The sequence below is a fragment of the Labeo rohita genome, chromosome 11 (genome assembly GCF_022985175.1).
Source record: "Labeo rohita strain BAU-BD-2019 chromosome 11, IGBB_LRoh.1.0, whole genome shotgun sequence".
NCBI classification, from domain to species: domain Eukaryota; kingdom Metazoa; phylum Chordata; class Actinopteri; order Cypriniformes; family Cyprinidae; genus Labeo; species Labeo rohita.
In genome coordinates this window covers 8759246-8784778 of record NC_066879.1, presented here as the reverse complement: position 1 = coordinate 8784778, position 25533 = coordinate 8759246, and the positions used below count along the sequence as shown (strand labels likewise).

At 35.8% G+C, this 25533-nt stretch overlaps 2 protein-coding genes across 2 annotated transcripts; one reads left to right on the top strand and one right to left on the bottom strand.

The window, feature by feature from the left end:
* The first annotated feature begins 1175 nt into the window (after positions 1–1175).
* Positions 1176–19505, top strand: rab3ab (RAB3A, member RAS oncogene family, b). Its single transcript, XM_051122721.1, has 5 exons — positions 1176–1275; positions 6731–6958; positions 13201–13319; positions 14363–14487; positions 17009–19505. Exons 2-5 carry the CDS (start codon positions 6731–6733, stop codon positions 17197–17199), a joined length of 663 nt encoding a protein of 220 aa, XP_050978678.1. The 5' UTR covers positions 1176–1275; the 3' UTR covers positions 17200–19505.
* Positions 19506–20379: 874 nt separating this feature from the next.
* On the bottom strand, positions 20380–25473 carry lsm4 (LSM4 homolog, U6 small nuclear RNA and mRNA degradation associated). The gene is made up of 6 exons (XM_051122725.1): positions 25311–25473; positions 24752–24793; positions 24151–24249; positions 23817–24018; positions 21633–21713; positions 20380–20634 (listed from the first exon to the last, which is right to left on the bottom strand). Exons 1-6 carry the CDS (start codon positions 25311–25313, stop codon positions 20630–20632), a joined length of 432 nt encoding a protein of 143 aa, XP_050978682.1. The 5' UTR covers positions 25314–25473; the 3' UTR covers positions 20380–20629.
* Positions 25474–25533: the final 60 nt, after the last annotated feature.

Sequence of the window (25533 nt, the reverse complement as noted above, 5' to 3'; positions counted from 1 at the left end):
GGAATCAGGATTCTTTTCTGAATAAAAAGAACAGCATTTATTTAAATTTTTTAAACAATATACATTACTGTTCAAAAGTTTGGGTCAGTAAATTTTTTTTTTTTTTTTTTTTTTTGATAGAAATTAATACTTTCATTCAGCAAGGATGTGTTAAAATATATATATATATATATATATATATAGTGGTAATAAGAAAAAGTGGTAATAAAGACTTACATTGTTAGAAAAGATGTTACGTTTTATTAATCAAAGAATCCTGAAAAAATTATCAGAGGTTCCAAAACATATTTGGCAGCACTGATCATAAATCAGCATATTAGAGTGATTTATGAAATTTATGAAGGATCGTGTGAAACTGAGGACTGGAGTAATGATGCTGAAAATTCAGCTTTGCATCACAGAAATAAATTATATATTATAGTATATTAAAATACAAAACCGTTATTTTAAATTGTAATAATAGTTCACAATATTAGTTTTTTTTTTTTGTTGTTGTTGTTGTTGTTGATTTTTGATCAAATAAATGCAGCTTTGATGAGCAAAAGAAATTCCTTTAAAAAAAAAAAAAAAAAAACATTAAAAATCTTACCGATCCCAAACTTTAGAACAGCAGTGTAATAATAATAATAATAATAATAATGATACTTTTGTTTTATTACATAATTTACATAATTATACAACATAAGAAATTACTTCGTTGTAGCCTTTTTCAGCCAGCTTAGAAGGAAAAATCACCAAGCTAACCATTGTTTTGATCAAAATACAACAGTTAGCACTATTTTTGTTAGTATAAAAATGGTAGTAAGAGCTACCACTATCATCAGAAAGCATATTACATTGTTTAAATTAGGTCTCATACTATTTTACAGTAATAACAATAATACCGTACTGCGTTAAACATTATAAGAAACATGAGCAATAAAGTGTCAAACACTGGTTACATATCAGTGTGGCGAAAAGGACACTGACCTGCATCGTTAATGTAAACAAAGCCCTGCGTCAGCTGCTCATTTTCTACGACCATTTTAATTGATTAATTATGGAGAGACCGAAGCCACGCTCCTAAATAATGAATGATGCTGGTTTTAAAGCCTCTTGAATATTTTACGTCCTGTGGGTGGGACTGCATTGTTAGCATTAGATCTCCGAACCGTCAATCAAAGCGCTGACCCCGCCCCTCTTGGCGTCACACGTCTTTCAAGTGACGTCAAAGTGTCTGCAGGTGTTGGAAGAGGCGCAGTATTGGCGTAAGTGACGCTTAAAACGGCTTTTACGGTAAGACAACGACAGTAATATGCGTTTTAAATATTTTACGCGAAATAATTCCCAATGTTTACGGTATGTGTGTGTTTTTCGCTGGGAAAGCGGCGAAAAATGAGCAGAATGTAAGAAGAATAACCTTCATTTGACATGGACATCGCGCATCCTATGCTTCTATTTATACTCCCCATAAAAGACACATCTGCCACATAGCCTTTGAAGCTTTGGCATTTACATTACACGGATTCGAAAGGTCGTTTGCCTTTTTGTTTTTCTATATATCTAAATGAGTATAATGAGTCGTTGTGTTCTTTAGCATCATCTGAGAAGATGGTGAATCAGGAGAAAATATCCTCCGCAGCAGCGGTGTTGCATATACATGTGCTGCTTCCTATTATGTAAGGATGCTCTGATCTTTAACTGGCTTTAATTTTACTTATAATATTCTATATTGTATTATATAATATGCTAGTATAGCCTATGTCTCATAAAACCTTTCATACATGCGTTTTGTTGCGCTAGTCTGATATTTGCCTCCATCATTCAGCAAAACTGCTGTTATTAGTCGTTATGTCCTGGACGCTTTGGACCATTTTCTCTCGTTTTGTACTGTATATATTCAGTTGCTGAGTTTATAAACGTTTAAACCAAGCTAAACTGGCTGATTTCAAAGTGGTTTTGGTCACTTTCCAGCTGGTCAGGCTGGAAACCTTCTTAAACCAGCATGACTGTCTTGTTTTATATGGGTTATCTGACTAGTATTTCAAATTATAATTTTGACGCAAATCAGCTTGACAGTTCATGGACATCACAGCTCTAACCACACAGTGTCCAGTGCTGTCAATTTTCCAGTCCAGTGCTTTTGATTACCCGGACCTTTGCATTATTGAGGATTTGAGTCCAAAGGAAGAGAAAAGCGCTCTTTAGAGCAGAGTGTAATTGCTGCTGAAACCCCCCCTTTTTTTACAACGATATAGCCATAAAGATGTGCTCTGTCCCCCTCCCCAAGGCGGTCTGGCAGTCTGTTTTTGTTAGGCTGAAAGAGCAGCTGGTCTAAAAGTTAGCCTCTATTTTTAGTCTGCTGGAGCCCTCTGTTATCAGGAGAGATGCTGACTTTAGGATGCTTTGGTGCTCTGCGAATCTTTCCGGCACACCAGACGCGCTGTGCTGAATCGCAGATCAGCTCCCAGGGTCTCCTGAGGAGAAGCCTTTTTATTGAGTTTGTGCTGTGTGTGGTGGAAATTTGATTGTGGTGAACATACAGAAAAAGGATAAAGCTGAAGCTAATTAAACTTGTCAAAATCTCTAATACAAGTTAGGAACATTCAATGTTCTCTTCAACCGTCCTAGGAGTTTGAGATCTAAAGATCATGTTGCCCTAAACCGGAATATGACGCCAATCTCAGTGAGTCCAAATGTCTCTGTTCAGAATGAATTCTGGTTGCTATGTTGAGTACTGTGTAAATTTTACACTTTTTTTTGTTCCACAGAGTTGAAGAGATTTGCATATTAACATTAAGTGGTCCATTAAAGTAATGCCTTATGACGTTAAATATCACAACTGACATTACAGTTGTCTCTGGAAATGTAAGGTCAAGTCAAGCATGTTGGATTGTGGGATACAGTATCAAACATAGTCTTGTTCTGTTGTGTACTGTGCACAGTATGCATGCTATATAATGTAAAAATAGCAAGCATATGGTAGTGTGAACCACAGACTCTGTGATGGAAGTCTTTCATGCTGTGACAAACAGTGATTTTTAAAGGGATAGTTCGCGAAAAAATGAAAATTCTCTCATTAAATTCTCACCCTCATGTCGTTCCAAACCTGTAAGACCTTTGTTTTTCTCCCGAACACAAATTAAGATCATTTTAATGAAATCTGATATCTTTCTGACCCTGCACAGACAGCAACGCGACTGACACGTCCAAATCCCAGAAAGGTAGCAAGGAAAATTTGACGCTTTACTTCCTTTGTCAGATTGAGCTTAATTTATGAGTGGAATGTCCAGTTAGTCTTCCTGTGAAGAAAAACCTTTCAAAGAAAGCCTGATAAGAATCAAGGATCTTGCCTTGTCAATGTGAAATGCTTGCACAGTGTTTTAGCTCTTCAGCATTTTCTTTCTTTTATAGCTAAATGTGTCTGTTAGACATCCGTGACATCTGATTATTGCTTTTCACTTGATCCCAATCTGTTTTTCCATGCTCTGTCGAGTCACTGCAGTACGTACAGCGTGGAAGCTCATGTTACGTTTGTCCTCCAGATCTCTTTAACTCTCTTTATCTCTTTCTTCCCTGCTCACCTTCAGTATCCGGCCTGGTACTTGTCTTACAGAAAAGACTAATGAGTAATCAAAGTTAGCCTCTGAGGTATAGTTTTCCCAGAAATGAAAATATGTTAAAAATGTATTCACCCCAAGACTGTTTAAGATGTGGATGAATTTGTTTCTTCATCAGAACAGATTTGGAGAAGTTTAGCGTTTTAACGCCACTTGCTCACCAATAGATCCTAAATGGGTGCTGTCAGAATGAGAGTCCAAACAGCTGATAAAAACATTAAAATAATCCACAAGTAATCCACAAAACTCCAGTCCATCAATTAACATCTTGTGATGTCATGTTTGTAAAAAAACAAATCCATCATTAAGATGTTTTTAACTTTAAACTGTCACTTAAGGCTAAAATACAAGTCCTTTATCTATAATTATGCTTCCTTCAGTGGAGAAGTCTTCAAGTCTAAATCAGGAGAGAAATATGCACAGATCAAGCACTGTTTACAAGTAAAAACAGTCTAACACAGGGGTGCTCAATCCTGGTCCTGGAGATCAACTTTCCTGCAGAGTTTAGTTCCAGCCCTAATCAAACACACCTGTCTGTAATTATCAAGTGCTCCTTGAGATCCTAATTAGCTGGTTCAGGTGTGTTTGGTCAGGGTTAAAGCTGAACTCTGCAGGAAAGTCGATCTCCAGGACCAGGGTTGAGCACCCCTGGTCTAACACAAATATGTCTGTGAATTTTGATGTGAAAGGAAAACAGAGAATGGGCTTTTTTCACTGGAGGAAGCGTAGTTATGGATTATGGACTTGTCTGGAAAATGACGGTTTGAAGAAAAATGCCTTAATGATGGATTTGTTTTTTTACAAACACCCAGATTTTTGCTTCTCAAGACATTAATTGATGGACTGGAGTGGTGTGGATTACTTGTGGCTTATTGTGATGTTTTTATTAGTTGTTTGGACCCTTTCATTGCAGAGAATCCATTGGTGAGGAAGTGATGTAATGATACATTTCTCCAAATCTGATGAAAAATGTCATCTACATCTTGGATGGCCTGAGTGCATTTTATAGAATTTTCATTTTTTGTTTTCTCTTTAGTGCTTTGATGTATTTTAAACTATTACAGCCGTAAAATTACACAATCACTGATTATAAGGATCATCACAGCAGCACATGTGAACTTCAGATGGACAGTAGGTGGAGTTGCTGTTGTCACATTCTGATGGAGGTGTTAAAAAGACACCAGTGTTTTGTATTCAGAAGGTCCTGTGCCAAATATTGATCTGACACCAATAGAAAATGTCAGATTAATGCCATGCCCTGGCAGTCGCTCAGACATTTCATTTTGTTCCGAGTTTCTTGCCTGACTGATTTTCAGTAGCCGGTGACTCTACCGCTGCTGTTTGGTCACAGGTCTCAAGGGATGAGTGACAGAGGATGAAGATTCACTCAGCCAAAGTCGGTCCAAATAAACAGTCATTTTGAAGTAGAGCTTTTGCTTGCTCTGCCATCCTCAGCAAACTCCTAAATGTACTAAATCACAATGGCTGTGTTCCAAAACGTAGTTAGCTGCCTTGCTGTCAGCTGTGGCTACACAGGTAGCCATGTAGGAAAGCTCTATTCATAGGCTATATAGTTGTGAATATTTGAAAACACAATATTTATGTTATGTCAGTGTTCATGGTGCATTTGAGAAGTTGGCATTTGTGTTAATCAGCTGGCAAGAATAGTTATAAGGGCTATTCTAGAGAACTGGTTCAATTTTGTATGTATGCAAATTGTATAATATCCAAGGTACACATTTATAGTAATTGTGCAATTAATTCTCATTGTATTTTCTTCCCAAATTTGTCACTACCGAAACACAGTAATGTATAATTTTTTTTTTTATTTTGTTCTATTTTGTCAAAAGGTTTTCAGAGGTAAATATAATTTTATTATAATTTTAACAATATTTCAAGTGTGATTTATGAGATTTGTTGTATTTTGAATCCAGTTTTTCTTTGTTAAAGGCAAGAATTTGATCATACTGATTTCAGACTTAAGGATTTATTAGTTTGAATATACATCGAACCATAAACTATCATAACATCTTAATTCAGTATACTTTATTTTTGAGAAAACATCCCATGTGTTGATCGTGATAGCACATTTTTGGTAGTGACAGTAATGTTTTGGTAGCGACAACATCAAATTACAGAATTTTAACCCACATACTAAAATACTTAAAATTTGCATAACTGTACTACATTTTTATTTCCCCCAAATAAAGGATTATGTGTTCTCTTTTGTCACTACCGAAACAATGATGGCATGTTTCGGTCGTGACTGTTATGGTAGTGACAGTTTTATGGGGTAACACCCCAAAAAAACAAAGACGTCACTAACGAAACTTCATCGGTAGTGATTAATTTTAGATACTTTTGAACCTAGCTCAAAGATGCTAATCAGTAGATGGTTAACTAGCACAGTTCTGAACATTGGTACACATATAAAAAATAAATGTTATGGAATAATTCCCAAAAAATTAATTATAGAAAATTGGTGTTTGGTAGTGATGTTCCTTAAAGTTACACAGGATTTTTCATACTTTTGAACACATTTACCTCAAAATGATGGGGCCTGTACAGCTGTGAAAGAGAGGCACACATGAATATTTATTGATCATAAAAGTGTAGTTAAAGTCAGTCTCAGCCAACGGACTAAAACATGCACTATTTCGGTAGTGACATGAAAATGCAGGACACTTTTTATTTATTTATTTTTTTTTTTTCAAAAAGTTTCATAATTTAAATCAAAAGATTTTTTTTTTTTCTTGAACTTCACCTTTTTAAAAAAATCAATGTTTTTTGAAAACAACGGAATAAAAAGCGAATTTCCATATCATTTTCTTAAGTTGAAATTTAGGGGTTAGTGTTCTGGACCGCCATCCCCCAAATGCAAGTACCCACTAAATGTTGATTTTACATATATATTAAGCTTACTGATATTTTAAATATTATTGTGGGTTTCAACAGATAATAAAAAGTTCTTGGTAAACATCTAAGATTTAAATACTTTTTAAATGTATTTTTTGGTTGTGGGACAGCAGTTTGGACCAATTCTGTAGAATGGCCCATAAACAAATGTCGCTATGGACTAGATGCCAAGTAAACATGTACAAACATCCTCTTTTTCTTTCTATATCCTCCAGATGGCTTCAGCTACAGATAACCGCTATGGACAAAAGGAGTCTTCCGACCAGAACTTTGATTACATGTTCAAAATCCTGATCATCGGGAACAGCAGCGTTGGAAAGACCAGCTTTCTGTTTCGGTATGCAGATGACTCCTTCACGCCAGCATTTGTAAGCACGGTGGGCATCGACTTCAAGGTGAAGACCATCTACAGGAATGACAAGAGGATAAAGCTACAGATCTGGGTGAGATCATGTTTCCCATAAGCTCATAAGTGGAACACATCTGTGCCAGTTTAATGGAGAAGTCCACTTCCAAAACAAAGATTCACATATAATGTACTTACCTCCCTTTGTCATCCAAGATGTTCATGTCTTTCTTTCTTCGGTCAGCATTTTTCTCCATATAATGGACTGGTATGGTGCCCCGATTTTAAACTTCCAAAATGCAGTTTAAATGCAGCTTCAAACGATCCCAAATGCGGTTGTAAACAATCCCAGCCAAGGAAGAAGGGTCTTGGAAATTATCTGTTATTTTCATTTAAAAAATTCAATTTAAATACTTTTTAATTGTCTTGTCTTGGTCTGCCTCGAGTGTTTTTTCCGGTTCATCACAGTTAGGGTATGTCGAAAACTCCCATCTCATGTTCTCCCACAACTTTAAAATCGTCCTATATCACGGTTTTACCTTTTTTGTTAAGGGTGTTTGATCTTCTTTCCATGTTCACTTTGCAAAGACTGGGTCGGTGCTTCTGCAGCGATGTAGGATGATTTTGAAAGATTTTTGAAGGAGAATATACGATTGGAGTTTTTCGACATACCCTAACTGTCTTGAGCCAGAATACAAAGTTCAGGGAGAGCGAGACAAGATGAGAGATTTTAAAAAGTATTTAAATTGTATTTTTTTAAATAAAAATAACTGATCGAGACCTTTCTTCCTCAGCTGGGATCATTTAAAGCTGCATTTAAACTGCATTTTGGAAGTTCCAAATCGGGGCACCATAGCAGTCTATTATATTGAGAAAAATGCTGAAATGTTTTCCTCAAAAACATTTCTTTACGACTGAAGAAAGAAAGACATGAACATCTTGGATGACAAGGGGGTGAACACATTCTATGTGAATCTCTGTTTTGGAAGTGGACTTCTACTTTAAGGCCTTGGTGTGGTTATTGCTTAATGAAGGAAGAATTAAAATTAAAAGAATTAAAAAAATATTGCTGATATTTATATGGCTTAAAAGTCAGATGAAATATTGATAGCTTGTAATATAAATTAATAAGATCTTTACAACAGTATAACTTTCATAAAATGCATATAAATGTCAGTTGTCACTAGATTTCCTATTATTATGTCTTAGTAAGATGACATTGAAATGCTTAGTTTTATGATGAGTTCTATAGTTTTATAACATATAATGAAATGCAATACAATGATAACTGCGAGATGTCTTATGATCATATCTGATACTCACATTTTGAGTGATTTTTCTGAAAATTATGTATGGATAATAAGGTAATCTAAGTTGCTTCAGTCACGAAAGTGATCTTGATCTCTAGAGATTTTACTGGTGTTTAAAGTCATTGATATTGATTACTGAAATTGATTGTCTCATTTCAGCCCTATAGATCTCATTTAAATCTCAGAAACAGAGCTGTGGCTTAAAGGAGAAGTCCACTTCCAGAACAAAAATTTATAGATAATGTACTCACCCCCTTGTCATCCAAGATCTTCATGTCTTTCTTCCTTCAGTTGTAAAGAAAATATGTCTTTTGAGGAAAACATTTCAGGATTTTTCTTCCAAAATGCAGTTTAAATGCAGCTTCAAACGATCCCAAATGCGGTTGTAAATGATCCCAGCCGAGGAAGAAGGGTCTTATCTAGTGAAACGTTTGGTTATTTTTATTTAAAAAAATACTATTTAAGTATTTTTAATCTCAAACGCTCATCTTGTCTTGCTCTGCCTGAACTCTGTGTATTCTGGCTCAAGACAGTTAGGGTATGTCAAAAAACTCCATTTCTATTTTCTTCTCTCAACTTCAAAAATCATTGCAAAATCATCCTACATCACTGCAGAAGTGCCAACCCAGTCTTTGCAAAGTGAACATGCAAAGATGATCAAACACCCTTAACAAAAAAGGTAAAACAGACATATAGGACGATTTTGAAGTTGAGGGAGAACATGAGATGGGAGTTTTTCGACATACCCTAACTGTCATGAACCGGAAAAAAACAGAGTTCAGGCAGAGCAAGACAAGACGAGCGTTTGACATTTAAAAGAATATAAATTGTATTATTTTAATGAAAATAACCAATCGTTTAGCTAGATAAGACCCTTCTTCCTGGGCTGGGATCATTTACAACCACATTTGTGATCGTTTGAAGCTGCATTTACACCGCATTTTGGAAGTTTAAATTTGGGGCACCATAGAAGTCCACTATATGAAGAAAAATGCTGAAATGCTTTCCTCAAAAAACGTAATTTCTTTATGACTGAAGAAACAAAGACATGAAGATCTTGGATGACAAGGGGGTGAGTACATTATCTGTAAATTTTTGTTCTGGAAGTGCACTTTTCCTTTAATGGACAGGCACCATCATGGACCCGCTGAGTTTAACAGCATGTAAAATGGCGGAAATTAAATACAACTGTGATAGAAATGCCATAAACCTCAATATTTTAAATCAACCAATTAAGCCGTTGTGGTCTACATTAACAAAATTATTTAGGCCTAAATTTCAGATTTATATTTGAATTGCACATAAAAGCAAGGTTAACATAAATAAACTAATAAACAACGTGATGCATATTTGTCAATTAAACAAAAATGAAACGGGTAACATTTCTGTAATAGTACTAGTATACTGAATGTTGGAAGCACACAATAACCAGGTTTATATATTTATTATCAATCATCCGATTATAAATCATTCCATTTGTTTCAAGCACATACATTTTAACTAACTGAATATTGCTTGTTTCACAGCTAGCCACAAACCAATTTTATTGTTTCACAGATTTATGCAGATTCTCACCTATTTTAATTAATGCATTTTAAAAAATAAATAAATAATTGAATAAAGTCAAATAGTCAATAATAAACATTACTATGATTTTTAGAGTGCAGAAATAATGGAGAGATGGCCAGTAGCCAACAGGTTTGCTGATGCGTTAGACGTGTAACCAGTCAGAATCGCTGAATATGAATCAGGACCCCTCCCCCAGTGCCTTGAATTTCCCTCTGGTGGATGATGACCCTCCCCCACTCCACAGACCCATGCAGATCCACACACACTCCCACTATCTTTACCATGGATAAAATACAGTGGTGTGCATCATGCAGTATACAGTAAAAAAAAAGACATGACCATTTGACTATATGCACAACTGAATACTTGCTGTTCATTGAATACTGCATACAATGTACTGTATATTCCCTACTATATTTTAAAAAATAGTATTATGCAATGATAAATGTGTCAGGCAGTACTATGCTACATTGTCACATGACCTTAAGCATGATTCATAGAGTGGTGTCCAGTCCAGTTTCATCTTGGAAATATAGGAGGTTGTTTTGCATTTTAACTCTGTAAAGCCTGACATGGTAAAGGCTCTTAGGCTCTTACACATCATGCTTTTATGGCTTATATATGATATAGGAGAATATGGAGCTCATACTAGGGGAGGAAAAACCTGAGCAAATATTGTATGAAATTTAGTGCATTTGCTAATATTTATACGGCTTAAAAGTCAGTATTGAAAGTATTGATAGCTTGTAATATAAATCAATGAGATCTATAACAGTATAACTTTCATAAAATGCATATAAATATCAGCTGTCACTCTATATTTCCTGTTAATGTCTTAGTAAGATGACATTGAAATGTTTTATGATAAGAGTTCTGTAGTTTCAAAACATATAATGCGATGCAATAGAATGATAATTGCAAGGTGCCTGATGATCATATTTGATATTCACATTTTGAGTGGTTTTTCTTGATGAGATATGGATAATAAGGTAATCTAAGTTACTTCAGTCCAGTAAGTGTTAATCTTGAAATATTACTAGCAATATAGAAGAGATTCTTATTTTTTACTTAATAAAAATCATTAAAGATTGTGTAATGATTGGCCTTCTGTATCAAATATGAGAGTAAGTTTTATAGAGTGAATGTATGATATGCAAGGAACTGCAACTGATATTGCTTACAGTTCATTTGTCACACTAGAAATGGGAGGTCTATAGTCAAGTGCATTGCATTGTGGTATACAGTATACCATGCAGTGTGCTCTTTTGTATTCTGCACTATTTGATGTTTGCATAGCATGGATGCAAAATTAAATTTGAAGATAATGGTGTTTGTTTCCTATAATTCTCTGTACGGTTCAGGGACAGAAAACAGAAAATATAATGTATGCTGGATTGCGGCATATTACTGTGGTATCAGAGTCAAGAGCAAAACAGGTTTACAGCCTCACAGATCTCTCAGGTCCATCAGTGCTGCGCAGAAGACACCATTTTGACCTCATGAAGTCTTTTAGAGGTTACATTTGTGAGGATTTAGTCTGTTGATTTGTTACAGTACATACGTGACGTATCATGATTCTTGTCTATAGACAAGCTCATAGTTCTGTCATACTAATGTTTCTCTCAGAAAATCTTTTGTGGTTCAGTCAGCTTGAGTTACTCATATGACCTAAAGGGGTCATCGGATGGCCATTTTTGACGAGATGATATGACTCTTTAGGGTTTTAAAAAAAATCCTACAATATACTTTATTATTCTCAATGGTTGTGTTAAAACAACACCCTTTTTACCTTGCCAAAATCAGCTCTGCAAAATTCATCCTGTTCTGGTCGAAGCTGCTTTAAATGCAGATGAGCTCTGCTCGCCCGCCCCTCTCTTCTCTCTGTGGAGTGACAAGCCTGTTTACTTTAGCCGCGTTTAGGCGCTGAACTTGCTAACTAGCACATTATTAGGAAAGGCGATCGCAAAGATTCATAAAAAAACCCCTTATATTCACTTCTGCTGTAAGTGACGCTGGATCATAAATGATTCTCGTGAACATAGATGGATATATGTAGATCGGGAGGCGCATTCACTTCACAAACAAACGTAATCTACTGCATCTTCAGTGGTTCAGATGTCGGGAGTAAATGACGACCACTACGTTCGTTATTACATCCAGCAACACAACACCTCAGTCACTCAATCAGAGATATTCTTGTCTAACTTACATCCCTGCTCCGGCATTGAAACAAAGAGGGTGGACTGTTACACTTTGATCTGAGGTAAAACGCTCATGTCAATCAACTATCGAGGGAGCGGCCTCTGTCGGTGTGACGCCACAACGACAGGCATCTGAGAACGGCTCCATTTGAAAAAGAGGATATTATTTTTACAGATTAATTAAAAACCATGCATGGATTTGTATCATTATAGGGTAGATTTGTACATACACTGCCAACACACATTAATGTTCAAACAACATGTAAAAGTGAACTTAGCATCTGATGACCCCTTTAAATGTAACCAGGTAGTGAACAAGAGCAAAGAATGTAAAACGTCCACACCAAATACTAAAGGAGTTAGTACGTGGGGAAAACTCTGGTGCGTAAGCTCAGAAAACATACCTAAGTGTATAGGATTTCTTTCTTGGAGACCAAAAAAGTCCAAAGTGCTCAGTGCAAAATAAAAACTGGTTCTTTCTGTGTTCTTGTAGGATTTGTAAAATAAATCCTGCAAGAACATAAAAGGGTTATTGAATTTTCTTCCTCCTTTTTTAAAAAACTGTAGGTGGTTGTCAGTGTCTTGTTCTTGTTTGGTTTCCTGCGTAAGTCCGGCCTCTAATGACTAAAGTGAATGTGTTCATAATTAACAGGCTCATTTCTCTGGTGTAGTGATGCAGAGATCAGATTCTTACATGGTGGATGCTTATTGTTATACTCGCTCTCGAGTTTCTTGATAGGAGGAGCTACAAACCGAAACCACAGCTAAATCCTGTTTTCCTGGTTACATGAAAACAAAAGTGCAGGGGGTCATTGAAGGAATATACAGAAATGAAGAAATTAATACTTTTACTTGGCAAAACTGCAATACAAATAGTAAAGAGATTTATAATGTTATAAAAGATTCTGTTTCCAATAAGTGTTGTATAAAAAAATGTGCAGCAAATCAGCATATTAGAATGATTTCTAGAAGATCATGTGCCAGACTGGAGTAATGATGCTGAATATTCAGCATTGCACCACAAGAATAAATTACATTTTAAAATATACTCAAATAGAAACAGTTCTTTTAAATTGTAATAATATAATAATTAAACAAATGCAGCCTTGGTCAGCATAAGCAACAGCATATTATGATAGTATATTTTAGCTGTAATGGCTAATTGGTGCTAACAAATAAATGCATTTTCTGTACATTTTAAATGTGATTGATTTTGCATTTGTATTTCATTTTGTGCATTCCTGGCTATTCCTTCACAGGACACAGCAGGACAGGAACGCTACCGAACCATCACCACTGCCTACTACCGCGGTGCCATGGGCTTCATCCTCATGTACGACATCACCAACGAGGAGTCTTTTGCCGCAGTGCAGGACTGGTGAGTTAACTAAACTTGCATGTTCTACGTGTCTCTGTGTAAATGAGTGGCATAGTTTCATCAACTACACAAACGTTTTATGATATGAAACTCGTGGTGTTTTTAGCGTCTTTCTCTCAATGTATAAGACATGAACACAAACTTCAGCTCCAGAGCTGCTCTGGGAGTCACTTCACCGCCTTTACTCTGTTTCATTTGAGAAAAATTGGTGTCAAACACTTACTGAAACACAGATCTTCACAAAAAACTGATAAAATAAAAGTTTGGTTTAACTTGAAGAAATTATGATGGAAATGTAGTACTACTGTATGCTCAAATGTACTTTGAAGGTCAAGTGTAATGTACGTCTTTATATATTTCTATTTCTGGCCAATAAAAAAAAAATTAAGCATTTAATTAAAGCAATTAAATGCTAAAAATAAATACTACAACCAGACTAAACACTTAATTGTAGAAAAAAAATCTACAATTATTTTTAACAGAATATTTACACAAATGTATTAATTTTAACAGTAAACCAAAAAAATAAAAGGGTTTAATGCCTATTTCAGAAAAATTAAAACACAAACATTTTGAGGGGAAAAAAAGAAAGAAAGAAAAAGATTCTAGTTCAAAATGTTGAAATTTGAGAGTTTTTTTTTTTTCACTGAAGTAATTTTTTTTTTTTTTTTTTATTATGCAGAGTGTACTGGCACTCCTGCTCCATCCATCGCCCCCAAAGCTGTGAACCTAGGGGAAACATTTAGTTGATTTGTATTAAATCATAAAACACAAGGACACAAATAAAATGGAAACCACAGTTTATGGAAAAATAAAATGGGGGCTCTAATTTGTGAACAAACAACTTATGTTTACGTTCACTTTCAAGGTCAAACAAACACATGGTTTCCTTCCCCATTAATAGTAAATGAATATCATAATAAATATTGATATCGTATGATATGGGAAAAAAAATAATGTGATAATATTTTTGGCCATATTGCCCAGCCGTGGAAGAAAATTAGTTTGACAAGCAAACGTTTAATCAAATCTGTCTCCTGCAGGTCCACACAGATTAAGACGTACTCATGGGATAATGCCCAGGTGCTGCTGGTGGGCAATAAGTGTGACATGGAGGATGAGAGGGTGGTGGCGTCTGAGAGGGGACGACAGCTCTCTGAACATCTCGGTATGTCATGTTTGCCAGTTGGCACAATATATTTGAATTTTCACAGCTATAATTTGAAATATATTAACACATGAGTCTTATATTTAGGGAAATACCAATTTGCTGATATATTCTACATTTTCCAGAGTATAGAGTGCCCTCCAAAAGTATTGGAACAGTGAAGACAAAATTGTTTTGTTTGCTGTGGAGTCAAGACATTTGCAAATATGATTAAAAGATGAATATGAGACAAAACTACAGAATGTCACGTTTTATTATTAGCTGTTTCAACACATACATGTTTTACCAAATAAAAGGACAGCACTTTTAGAGTTCATCCCACTATTTGATGTGAGCCTGAGTATTGGGACAGTCGAACTTGAGGCAGATATAAAAGACTAAAAGCTATTATTTTGTTGCAGATCCCTTGCGTGCAATCAGAGCAGTGAGTCTGCGACCCATAGACATCACCAGACTTTTGGTCTCATCCTTTGAAATGCTTTTAATGCAGCCAATTCCAACTGTTGCTTGTTTTAGGGAGTTTCTGCCTTTAGTTTCCTCATTTAAATCTGTAGATTGATTTGGGTATTCTAAGACTTTACAACAGCCTTGACTGAACGGCAGGGTGTTTTGGGTCATTGTCCTGATGCAATGTGAAGTGCTTTCTGATGATTCTGGTGGCATTTTCTTGAATATTGGTAGCCAAGATGGCTTTGTACCCTTTTAAATTCATTCTGCTGTTGCCATCATACATTAACTCAAGATGAAAATTGAGAGAGAGCCTGTTTTAGAGACAGCCATGCATGCCCATGCCATGACAGCACCTCCACCATGTTTTACAGATGAGGTTGTATGCTTAGGATCATTTGCAGTTACCCTTTTCTCTCTGCTGGCTTTTGCAAACTCTAATCTTGCCTTTCTATTTTTGGTGCTGGTCAGAAGTTTGCATCTTGCTGTGTAGCTTCAGTAATTCTATGTCAAAGTCTCCTGTCAACAGTAGATTGTCAGAGCATCACCGCAGCTTTCTGGAGATTGTTGGTGATTTTACAGACATGTATTTTAGGGTTCATTTTCACAGCTTTTATGATCTGCCTGTTATAAACTCCTGTTGTTTTTCTCAGCTGATCAGGTCACTATACTTAGTCATAATACTTATGCTCAGATCAGATCATGGGATGAACTATAACTATAATGACTATAAAGTGCTGATCTTCTTTGCTGGTAAAACGTTTTGTGTTAAAACACAAAAAAGTGCTGTCCTTTTATTTGGTAAAAGATGTGTGTGTTGAAACAGCTAATAATAAAATGTGACATTCTGTAGTTTTGTCTCATATTTATCTTTTAATCATATTTACAGATTTCTTGACTCCACAGCAAAGAGCATTTTGTCTGTACTGTTCCAATACTCATGGAGGGCACTATAGGTCATGTTTTTATTTTGTTTTTATAATGTTTTTATATATATATATATATATATATATATATATGTACATTATTTTAATATATCATATATATTTAAGCTTTTTAAAATTTCAGATGAAAAAGACAGCAACAGAATTAGAACAAGTAGAGTAAGAATAAATTACCAATCAAATGAAATCAGTATTAACAAAATTAATTTGTACAACAGATGGCACAGAAGAACACAAAAGTGGCTTGTAGGTGTATTTTCATTAGATTAATGTTTTAAATATTACATTTTGAATATAGAAATAGTAAATGATTTAAATTACTGAAAAGATACTTTAAAAATTGAAACTAAAACTGCCAGTAGGTGGCAGCAAGTCACTGATTTAATTACTGAATCATTCGATTCATTCAAACGGCTGATTCATTCAGGAATAAAGCAAATGACTCTCTTTATGAATGGAAAATTAAATCATTGACTCACTAGATTTGTTTAAAAATGCACATTCATTCATAAACCAAACACTACTGTGTTTGAATGGAGATGCACAGTGGCTCGATTGTGACGTTTCAGACTATTTTTGACGACGATATAGAGAAAAATCAGGCAATAGTGTTATAGTCTGACAATGTAAGTCACTTAATATTAACTTCTTGTTTATTTAACTGTTGTATTAAATCAATATCTCATTTACAAACCTAAAAATCATTAAAAGCTGTCACTAATTTTAGTTCATCACGATCTCACAAAGTTCCATTATAATCTACAAAGCTCTCTACACTGCTCAGTGAATCTCTTATTTACGCTCGCTCTACACTTTATGAAATGATTCATGAGATATGTCTGTGATGCATTACTCAATGTTGCAAAAACACATAGAAACTTTTGAAGCTCCCCTCAGTGCAAACACAAATATGCTAATCGGTTCTCTCGCACATGGTGCTCCTAAATAATTTTTCATAGTCGCTATGTGGCTAAAATGGAAAACGTAGAGCCCTGAGTCTAGAAATAGTATGGAATTATTTTTTTTTTTTTTTTATTTTGAAAAGAATGTGTAAACAGGCTGCTCTTGTTGGCAGCTCACTGAGTTTTAGAATAAGGCATCGGTCTCAACTTAGTTTCTTTTATCCTCAGGTTTTGAGTTTTTTGAGGCCAGTGCCAAGGACAACATTAATGTTAAACAAACCTTCGAGCGGCTGGTGGACATAATCTGCGAGAAGATGTCAGAGAGCCTGGATGCCGCTGATCCTGCAGTGACGGGAGCCAAACAGGGGCCGCAGCTCACGGAGCAGCCCGCCGCTCCGCACCAGGACTGCGCCTGCTGAAAACCCCACGGCTCTATCTGCACTGCCTTGCACCAACACAAAAAACAACACGTTTAGGTATTTAAAAAGAACATGAAACATAAAACCCCCTAATTCCCTTACTGCCTCCTCAGGCTACACCCTCTAGCTCCTCCCCTTCCTCTCTCAATACTCATTTTGACATCTCAAACTCTAAAATGGTTTTATTCAACATGGAATCCATTCCATTTTAAAAGGAAAGCCATAGCGCTTTTAAAGAGCGAATTCACCCAAAAATGAAAATTCAGTCATTATTTACTCTCCCTCAATTTGTTTAAAACCTGTACAATTATATTTGTCTGTTAAACACAAAGACATTTTGAAGAATGTTTAACTAAACAGTGTTGGTCCCCATCGACTTCCAGAAATTACTATGGAAGTCAATGGGGATTAGAAACAGTTTGGTTTTCCACATTGTTCAAAATATGTTCTTTTGTGTTCAGCAGAAGAAAGATTTTTGGGTGAACTATCCCTTTTAGGCCTGAAATGATTTTAAAAACTTTATAATTAGGCCTAAATTTAAATGTTAGTTCAGCAAAGCACACAGAATCAGTTATCTTTAAGTTTTCGCTGCCTACACTTCACTTCATAGTTTAAGATATTTTCATTCTACACTTCCATATCCTTAAATTATTTATGAACAAATATAAAAAGAGGAATGAGAGAGATTTCTGTATATTTATTCCAAAAAGTGTACATAATAAATACAGTTCAGTATTTAAATAATACAGTTAGAAATGCATATCTAAAATGTTTTGTTATTTTTTTGAAAATGACCAATTCTGACAAATATAAAGAAAGTTAGAGAAGTCAACTAATGCTGTTTTCATGGTAATTCTTTGCAGTGCTTGTCACGAACCTTTCTTGCTTATTTGTATCTGTGACATTGTATCTTGTTCACTGCCTTGCCTCATGTAATTTCAGTCCCGGGACTGAAAGCCAGATATCATACACAAACATTCCTTAATGTAAATTTGCATGGAAGGAAATAAAGCCATTTAGGCAAATAGTGGTAGGATTCCTTTCTCAATGCTTCGTTAGGTCTAATCAAGTGTATTTCTAGTCCAAATCTGAATTTGATTTGCGGCCATGCTGTTGCTTATTTCATCATAGCAGCAGAGCCATAAGCTCGACCTACTATTGACAATACTCTTACACGGTCTTAAAATTTAGTAAAAGTTACTCAGATTTCCCATAACGACTTTCTAGACTGGCGTGTCCTGTGAACGATTTTACGTGGCTCTGTGTCTAATACCAGGCCTGCAACTATAATGCAAAAATCAGTTTGCAAAAAAAGAAGAAAAAAAGCCCATGAGTATTAACGTTTACATGTGCAAGATCCTCCCTGATTAATCCTGCATCTTTCCTTTGCTATTCTGTCTTCCTTTAGTGAAAACTTACTGTAAATACATTTGAGTCTTTGGTTTTATGTGTGGACTGTGTTGTATCGATTATGGGCTTTAAAAAAATTCTAGGTGATATTAAGAAAAATTACAAAAAGAGGATATAAAGGATGTTCTTTACCTGCTGTCGTGTATGCCTGCTTGTGAATGAATGTGTCACTTTATTACAGAGCAATATTGAAGAAAATACCTTTTCATGTGTTGCAGATTATTTATCATTCTGTTAACATAAACAGAACATTTTTGTAGGATGTAATGGAAATGTGACCGTTGAGTAAATGGGTTAAATCCTAGTTGAAAAGTACTGTTGTAAACCAAAGCAGGCTGATAGACTGACTGTCACTTCTACTGTGGAGCCTGACTGTATTTATTTTATTAAAAACTGATTATATTGGGGGGGGGAAAAATAGTGTAAATGTCAGAAGAGCCATTGCTACATCCTGAGGCCTGGGGCGAGTTGTTTGTAGGTGGGTCCCCTCTCTTTTAGACCTAATGAGAAGACGATATAGATACAGGACCTTAGCGAGCCCCTGGATATCAGACATGAGAAAATTAACATCACAGCTGACCATGTAAGGTAACGTTAGCCGCTCCACGTTCAGATCAGTTTATCACGACTAAGAGTTTGTTCTCCATTTCCTACATTTTTATCTAAAGTTATTTTTATTCATGCTTTTCATTGTGATTTTTTTAATTTAAGTTTTTTTCTGATAATCGAGTGTAATGTACAAGGAAAAAACACTAATATGCAGTAGTAAATGTACTGTACTTACAATAAGGGGTTTGGTGTCAAAGTGTCCAGTGGTGAAATTTACCAAATCAACTGTCTATGTTGTGAAAATGACTGAACTTATAAAAAAATAAAAGTTTGTGTTGTTTACTTGAGACTGTGTAACATCTTGGCCTGTTTTTATGAATTTGTTTAGTCAGCATCAGGTGTGATGCCATTTTGAAAACGAGGCGGCGAGGAAATGTCATAGATCACGTCATTTTTAAAGCTCACTTTAAACCCATTTTATGGTGTTTATATGTATTTTTATGGATGTCTGTTTAAGGTTTCTTCAGCTGAACAATGACTATGGTGTTAAACAACACTTATGCACATTTTCATTCCCGTGTAAATTAAAAATGGCGCCAGCCTGACTAAAGTATTTTGGCCCGTCATCTAAAATGAATATCTTCCTATGCTGTTTCATTGACAAAACTACCACAAGAGGGGACTCAACCATCACCGTTGAGCTAAAAATAGCAGCACTCCCGCTAGAAAATCGTGTTAGGATGAAGGCTGAATCAGCTGTTGTCATGGTAACAGTCAGCCACGTAAGATCCATGGGAGGAAACGCCATTGATTGGCTGAGAAAATGCTGAGGGTATCATATTTTTGAAGCTATCCTGTGTAATAGGTTCAGGCCACAGTTAAAATATATATATAATTACAGCAAAATATAACATGAAACTTACCGTTTAGCCAGTTTCACTATTACATAAAGGTTTGGAATAACTTGAAGGTAAGTAAATGATGACCATTTTAATTTTCACGTGAACTGTCCCTTTAACACAGCAAGCGATTTTTTATTTTGGCTTTCCAAAGACAGTCTAAATGTATTTAACAAGACCTTACTTTTGGAGATCTGTAAATGGGTAACGACAGCAGTTACCTAAGATTGTATTTATATTTAATACTCGCATACTAATACCAATATTCAATTTCTTTAGACGTAATAGAGCGCTCAGACACATATTAACAGCAATTGCAATATTTAACAAAAATTGTTTATTCACAAGTGCATTATACACAAGTTACACCATGGTTGTATTTTAAAGCACAAAAACAAAAAACTTAAAACAGCAAATGTGAAAACATGCACCAAAATGTGAGAACAGAAAATAAAAACAATTTGGAGAAAAATGGAGGAGCATTTTTACATCAACTTGTCCAAATTAAAATCTTCACAGAGATCCAGGACGCCCATTTCAAATTAAAGTCAGTCACTCTTTTTGGCCGATGATCAAACTGAGAAAGCAGATGACAAAAAGTATGAGATTCACATGATTAAAGTGCTGTTTTTTCATTAAGAGCTTTTACAGCAGGGGTGCTCAATCCTGCTCCTGGAGATCTACCTTCCTGCAGAGTTTAGTTCAAACCCTGACCAAACACACCTGTCTGTAATTATCAAGTGCTCCTTCAGATCCTAATTAGTTGGTTCAGGTGTATTCGATCAGGGTTGGAGCTGAACTCTGCAGGAAGGTAGATCTCCAGGAGCAGGATTGAGCACCCCTGTTTTACAGTAAACTCAGTGCAAGTTGTTGAACAGTTTGATGTCAAACTGAGGCTTGTAAATACTCAGCCTTATGATGTTAAAGGAGAAGTCCACTTCCAGAAAAACAATTTACAGATAATATACTCACCCCCTTGTCATCCAAGATGTTCATGTCCTTTTTCAGTCGTAAAGAAATTATGTTTTTTGAGGAAAACATTTCAGGATTTTTCTTCATATAATGGACTGCTATGGTGCCCCGATTTTGAACTTCCAAAATGCAGTTTAAATGCGGCTTCAAACGATCCCAAATGCGGTTGTAAACAATTCCAGCCGAGTAAGAAAGGTCTTATCTAGTGAAACGATCTGTTATTTTCATTAAAGAAAAAACAACAATTTAAATACTTTTTAATCTCAAATGCTTGTGCTGTCTTACTCGCCCTGAACTCTGTGTATTCTGGCTCAAGACAGTTAGGGTATGTCGAAAAAACTCTGACCGTATTTTCTCCCTCAACTTCAAAAATCATTTCAAAATCATCCTACATCATACGACTGAAGAAAGAAAAACATGAAGATCCTGGATGACAAGAGGGTGAGTAGATTATTTGTAAATTGTTGTTCTGGAAGTGGACTTCTCCTTTAATGTGCTAACATCAAGAGACCTGTAAAGGTGCTCTTGTGTCTAAAGGGAGTAAAACTCAAACTAACACATAAAAGAAGAATTTGTTTTATATCTAGAGTTGGTTTTTGACACCTTGTGGTTTTCCAGGCTTTTTGTCTTGTTGCTGTCCACGGCCAGGTCCTTGCATGCCTCTGCCACGGCCACCAAAAACACCTAAAAGGACAAACAAAAGAAGACTGTCAATTTTCTTATGCATTACAAAAACTGTGACTGCAACATTTAACCAGTTAAAAGAAGTTATACAGAAAAACCTATTAAAGGAGAAGTCCACTTCCAGAACAAAGACTTACACATAATGTACTCACCCCCTTGTCATCCAGTATGTTCATGTCTTTCTTCAGTCGTAAAGAAATTTGTTTTTTCGAGGAAAACATTTCAGCATTTTTCTCCACACAGTTGACTGATATGGTGCCCCGAGTGTGAACTTCCGAAATGCAGTTTAAATGCAGCTTCAAACGATCCCAAATGAGATTGTAAACGATCCCAGCCAAGGAATAAGAGTCTTATCTAGTGAAACGATTGGTTATTTTCATAAACTTAATACAATTTATATACTTTTTATTCTCAAAAGGTCTTGCCTTACTCTCCCTGAATTTTATTTTTTCCGGTTCATGACAGTTAGGGTATGTCGAAAAACTCCCATCTCATGTTCTCCCTTAAATTCTGGGTTGGTACTTCTACAGCGATGTAGGAGTTTTTCGACATATCCTAACTGTCTTGAGCCAGAATACACAGAGTTCAGGCAGAGCAAGACAAGATGAGCATTTGAGATTAAAAAAGTATTTCAATTGTATTATTTTTATGAAAATAATTAATCGTTTCACTAGATAAGACCCTTCTTCCTCAGATCGTTTACAACTGCATTTGGGATCGTTTGAAGTTGCATTTAAACTGCATTTTGAAAGTTCAAACTCGGGGCACCATAGCAGTCCATTATATGGAGAAAAATCCTGAAATGTTTTCCTCAAAAAACAATTTCTTTACGACCGAAGAAAGACAGACATGAACATCTTGGATGACAAGGGGGTGAGTACATTATCTATACATTTTTGTTCTGGAAGTGCACTTCTTTAACTTTTTTCACATCTGACCACGGGTGCCCAATCTCAAGTCCTGGAGGGCCAGAGTTTAGCTCCAACTTGCCTCAACACACCTGCTTTCTACTAAGTTTCTAGAATGCCTAGTAAGAGTTTGATTAGCTGGTTCAGCACTCTTGACATTTGGAAGAGAATTGTTAGCTTTAAAACAAGATATATACTCCATATTGTCTATGCTCCAAAGCATTCAAGATTTAAGCTTTAAATTAAACTTAACTATGTCATTTTCTATGCCCCAAAAGTGGGACTGACATTTAACAGGTTAAAAAGATACTTTGAAGAATGTTTGTAACCAAAAAGTCCATACTATAGAAGTCAATAGCTACCGTCAACTGTTAAGTTACCAATGTTCTTCAAAGTATCTTCTTTTGTGTTTAACAGAAGAAAGAAACTCATACAGGTTTGGAACACCTTGAGGGTGAGTAAATGATCACAGAATTTTGATCACAGAATTTTCATTTTTGAGTTTTAAAATTTTCATTATCCCTTTAGGATCCTTTAAAAGAATGGCTCACCCAAAAATGAAAGTTGTGTCGTTAGTTACTAACCCTCATGTCACTCCAAACCCGTAAGACCTTCGTTCATCTTCAGAACACAAACTAAGATATTTTTGATGAAATCCGAGAACTTTCTGACCCTGCATAGACAGCAACACAACTGACAATTTCAAGGCCCAGAAAAGTAGTAAAGACATTGTTAAAATAGTCCATGTGACATCAGTGGTTCAACCTTAATGTTATGAAGCTACGAAAATACTCGTATGCAAAGAAAACAAAGAGAACAACTTTATTCATGCGTTGTGGTACTCTAATGAACGTGTGTCAAAGACACAGAAGAGAAGAAACTGTTGAATAAAGTTGTTACTTTTGTTTTCTTTGCACACAATAAATATCCTCGTACCTTCATAACATTACGGTTGAACCACTGATGTCATGTGGACTATTTTAACGGTGTCCTTACTGCCTTTCTGTGCCTTGAACGTGGTAGTTGCACTGCTGTTTATGCAGGGTCAGAAAGCTCTTGGATTTCATCCAAAATATCTTAATTTGTGTTCCAAAAATGAACGAAGGTCTTACGGATTTGGAACGACATGAGGGTGAGTAATTCGTATTTTTTTAGTAAACTATCCCTTTGACAAGGGCTCGGAAAAGTGTCTAACCTCTGCCGGCTCCACCGCCTCTTCCAGGTCCGCCTCCTCTGCCTTTTCCCTGTGGTTTGTTCTGCTGCATGCCTCCCCGGCCACGTCCCTTCGATAGCACTTCCTCTTTCACCATATCTATGATCTCATCAGGGATTCGTAAGTATTTAATGGTGCTTCCTCTAATGTAGCATTCCGGCATCCTCCAAAATTTATCTCCATCCTGCAATTCAGAGCAGCCAGAAACAACCATTACATTCCAGCACGGACACAAATGCCATAACCACTTAATCATGTTTATGCAATCACAAATGTTTCAGATATTCCAAAGAACTTAAGGAAAGGTTTTATTTACCCGTGAGGTGCAAATAACTTCTCTCAAGTTGATGTTCATCCAGTTGTCACAGCTGACCAGATGACCGTTGTACGTCTCACCATTCTTTAACTCCACCAGCTGAAAACAAAAGCAGACTAACTTAAAACACAGCATATTAACTGTTATTTCCTTTACTTTCCTTTCCCTTACAAAAATGTAACGTGGCAGTACAGTGATGGCATCAGAAGGTATTACAGTGTACAACTAACTGCCCTTTTTCTCATTTTCACCATACAGGCCTTTAACCATCTTTGCATATTTCTCTCCTGATTGTAGCTTTTGTAGTGGAAAAAGCAATAGTATGGATTGAGGACTCGTTTGAAGTTAAAAACATCCTGATGGTTGATTTATTTTTTTACAAACATGATACTTTCAGCTTCACAATCTGTTAATTGATGGACTGGAGTGGTGTGAATTACTTGTGAATTATTGTAATGGTTTTTATCAGCTGTTTGGACTCTCATTCTGACGGCACCCATTCACTGCAGTGGATCCATTGGTGAGCAAGTGAAGTAATGCTAAATTTCTCCACATCTGTTCTGTAAACTATTTCTTAAACTGCACACTGGCTCATACTCACCATCGGGTGGTTCTGTGCTGTCTTCAGTAAAGATAAAGGAAGCTAGGGAAAAAAAAAAATAGACATCACATGAACCAGCACACATGGTAATGATACTATTTTACAGGAAAGAGCATGAAAACTTTCTTCAGTGCTCTGAATGGAGTGATTATTGAATAAAGATTTTTTATTAATGGATAACGCACCACTCAATTTGTCTTAGTGATGAGAGTAAATAATGTAAAATAAAAATCTTATGTTCAGTTCTAAAACTGTGTGGATCTATTTGCCTGACAGTTCAATATATTTTCTCGGCATTACATACCGAAAAGCCCAAATCTGTTGAGTACAAAAGTGCACCGCATGTGTCTAACGATTTATAGCGGCTTTAATTTCCTTTTTAATAACTAGAAAGTATATCACTAAAACAAGATCCTACGCCTGCGTGCAAAAACCAGTGCGAAACGTTCACAGAACGTTAGTAGCGATACAGACCGGTAACTTGAGCTACAACTTCTGTACTCACCACAGCAATTGAGCTTCAGTTTAACCAGCCTGCGAGTTTATAAACGTCACTTACCATGTCAGCTGAGCGGCTGATAAGTCTTTTTAAATTTCGAATGAAGTTTTAATCAGTTACAGTCTTAAATCACAAAGATCTGCTGTGAATCTTCTATGCAATACAAGGTGGTTTGCAAAACGTCTGTTGTACTTCCAGGTGAAAGCGGAAGTTGTCAAAATAAAAGTCCTCGCGTTAACCATGAATGCGGTTTACGCATCATATTTCATTTAAGAATACACTC

What these genes read in the sequence shown, in the direction of transcription:
- lsm4 (XM_051122725.1), bottom strand. An exon ending in CAGCACAGAACCACCCGATG is followed by an intron (nt 24,250 to 24,751) that starts GTGAGTATGAGC and finishes TTTTGTTTTCAG; the next exon opens with CTGGTGGAGTTAAAGAATGG. An exon ending in AAGTTATTTGCACCTCACGG is followed by an intron (nt 24,019 to 24,150) that starts GTAAATAAAACC and finishes TCTGAATTGCAG; the next exon opens with GATGGAGATAAATTTTGGAG.
- rab3ab (XM_051122721.1), top strand. Translation starts at nt 6,731, where the DNA reads ATGGCTTCAGCTACAGATAACCGCTATGGACAAAAGGAGTCTTCCGAC. An exon ending in GGATAAAGCTACAGATCTGG is followed by an intron (nt 6,959 to 13,200) that starts GTGAGATCATGT and finishes ATTCCTTCACAG; the next exon opens with GACACAGCAGGACAGGAACG. An exon ending in TTTGCCGCAGTGCAGGACTG is followed by an intron (nt 13,320 to 14,362) that starts GTGAGTTAACTA and finishes TGTCTCCTGCAG; the next exon opens with GTCCACACAGATTAAGACGT.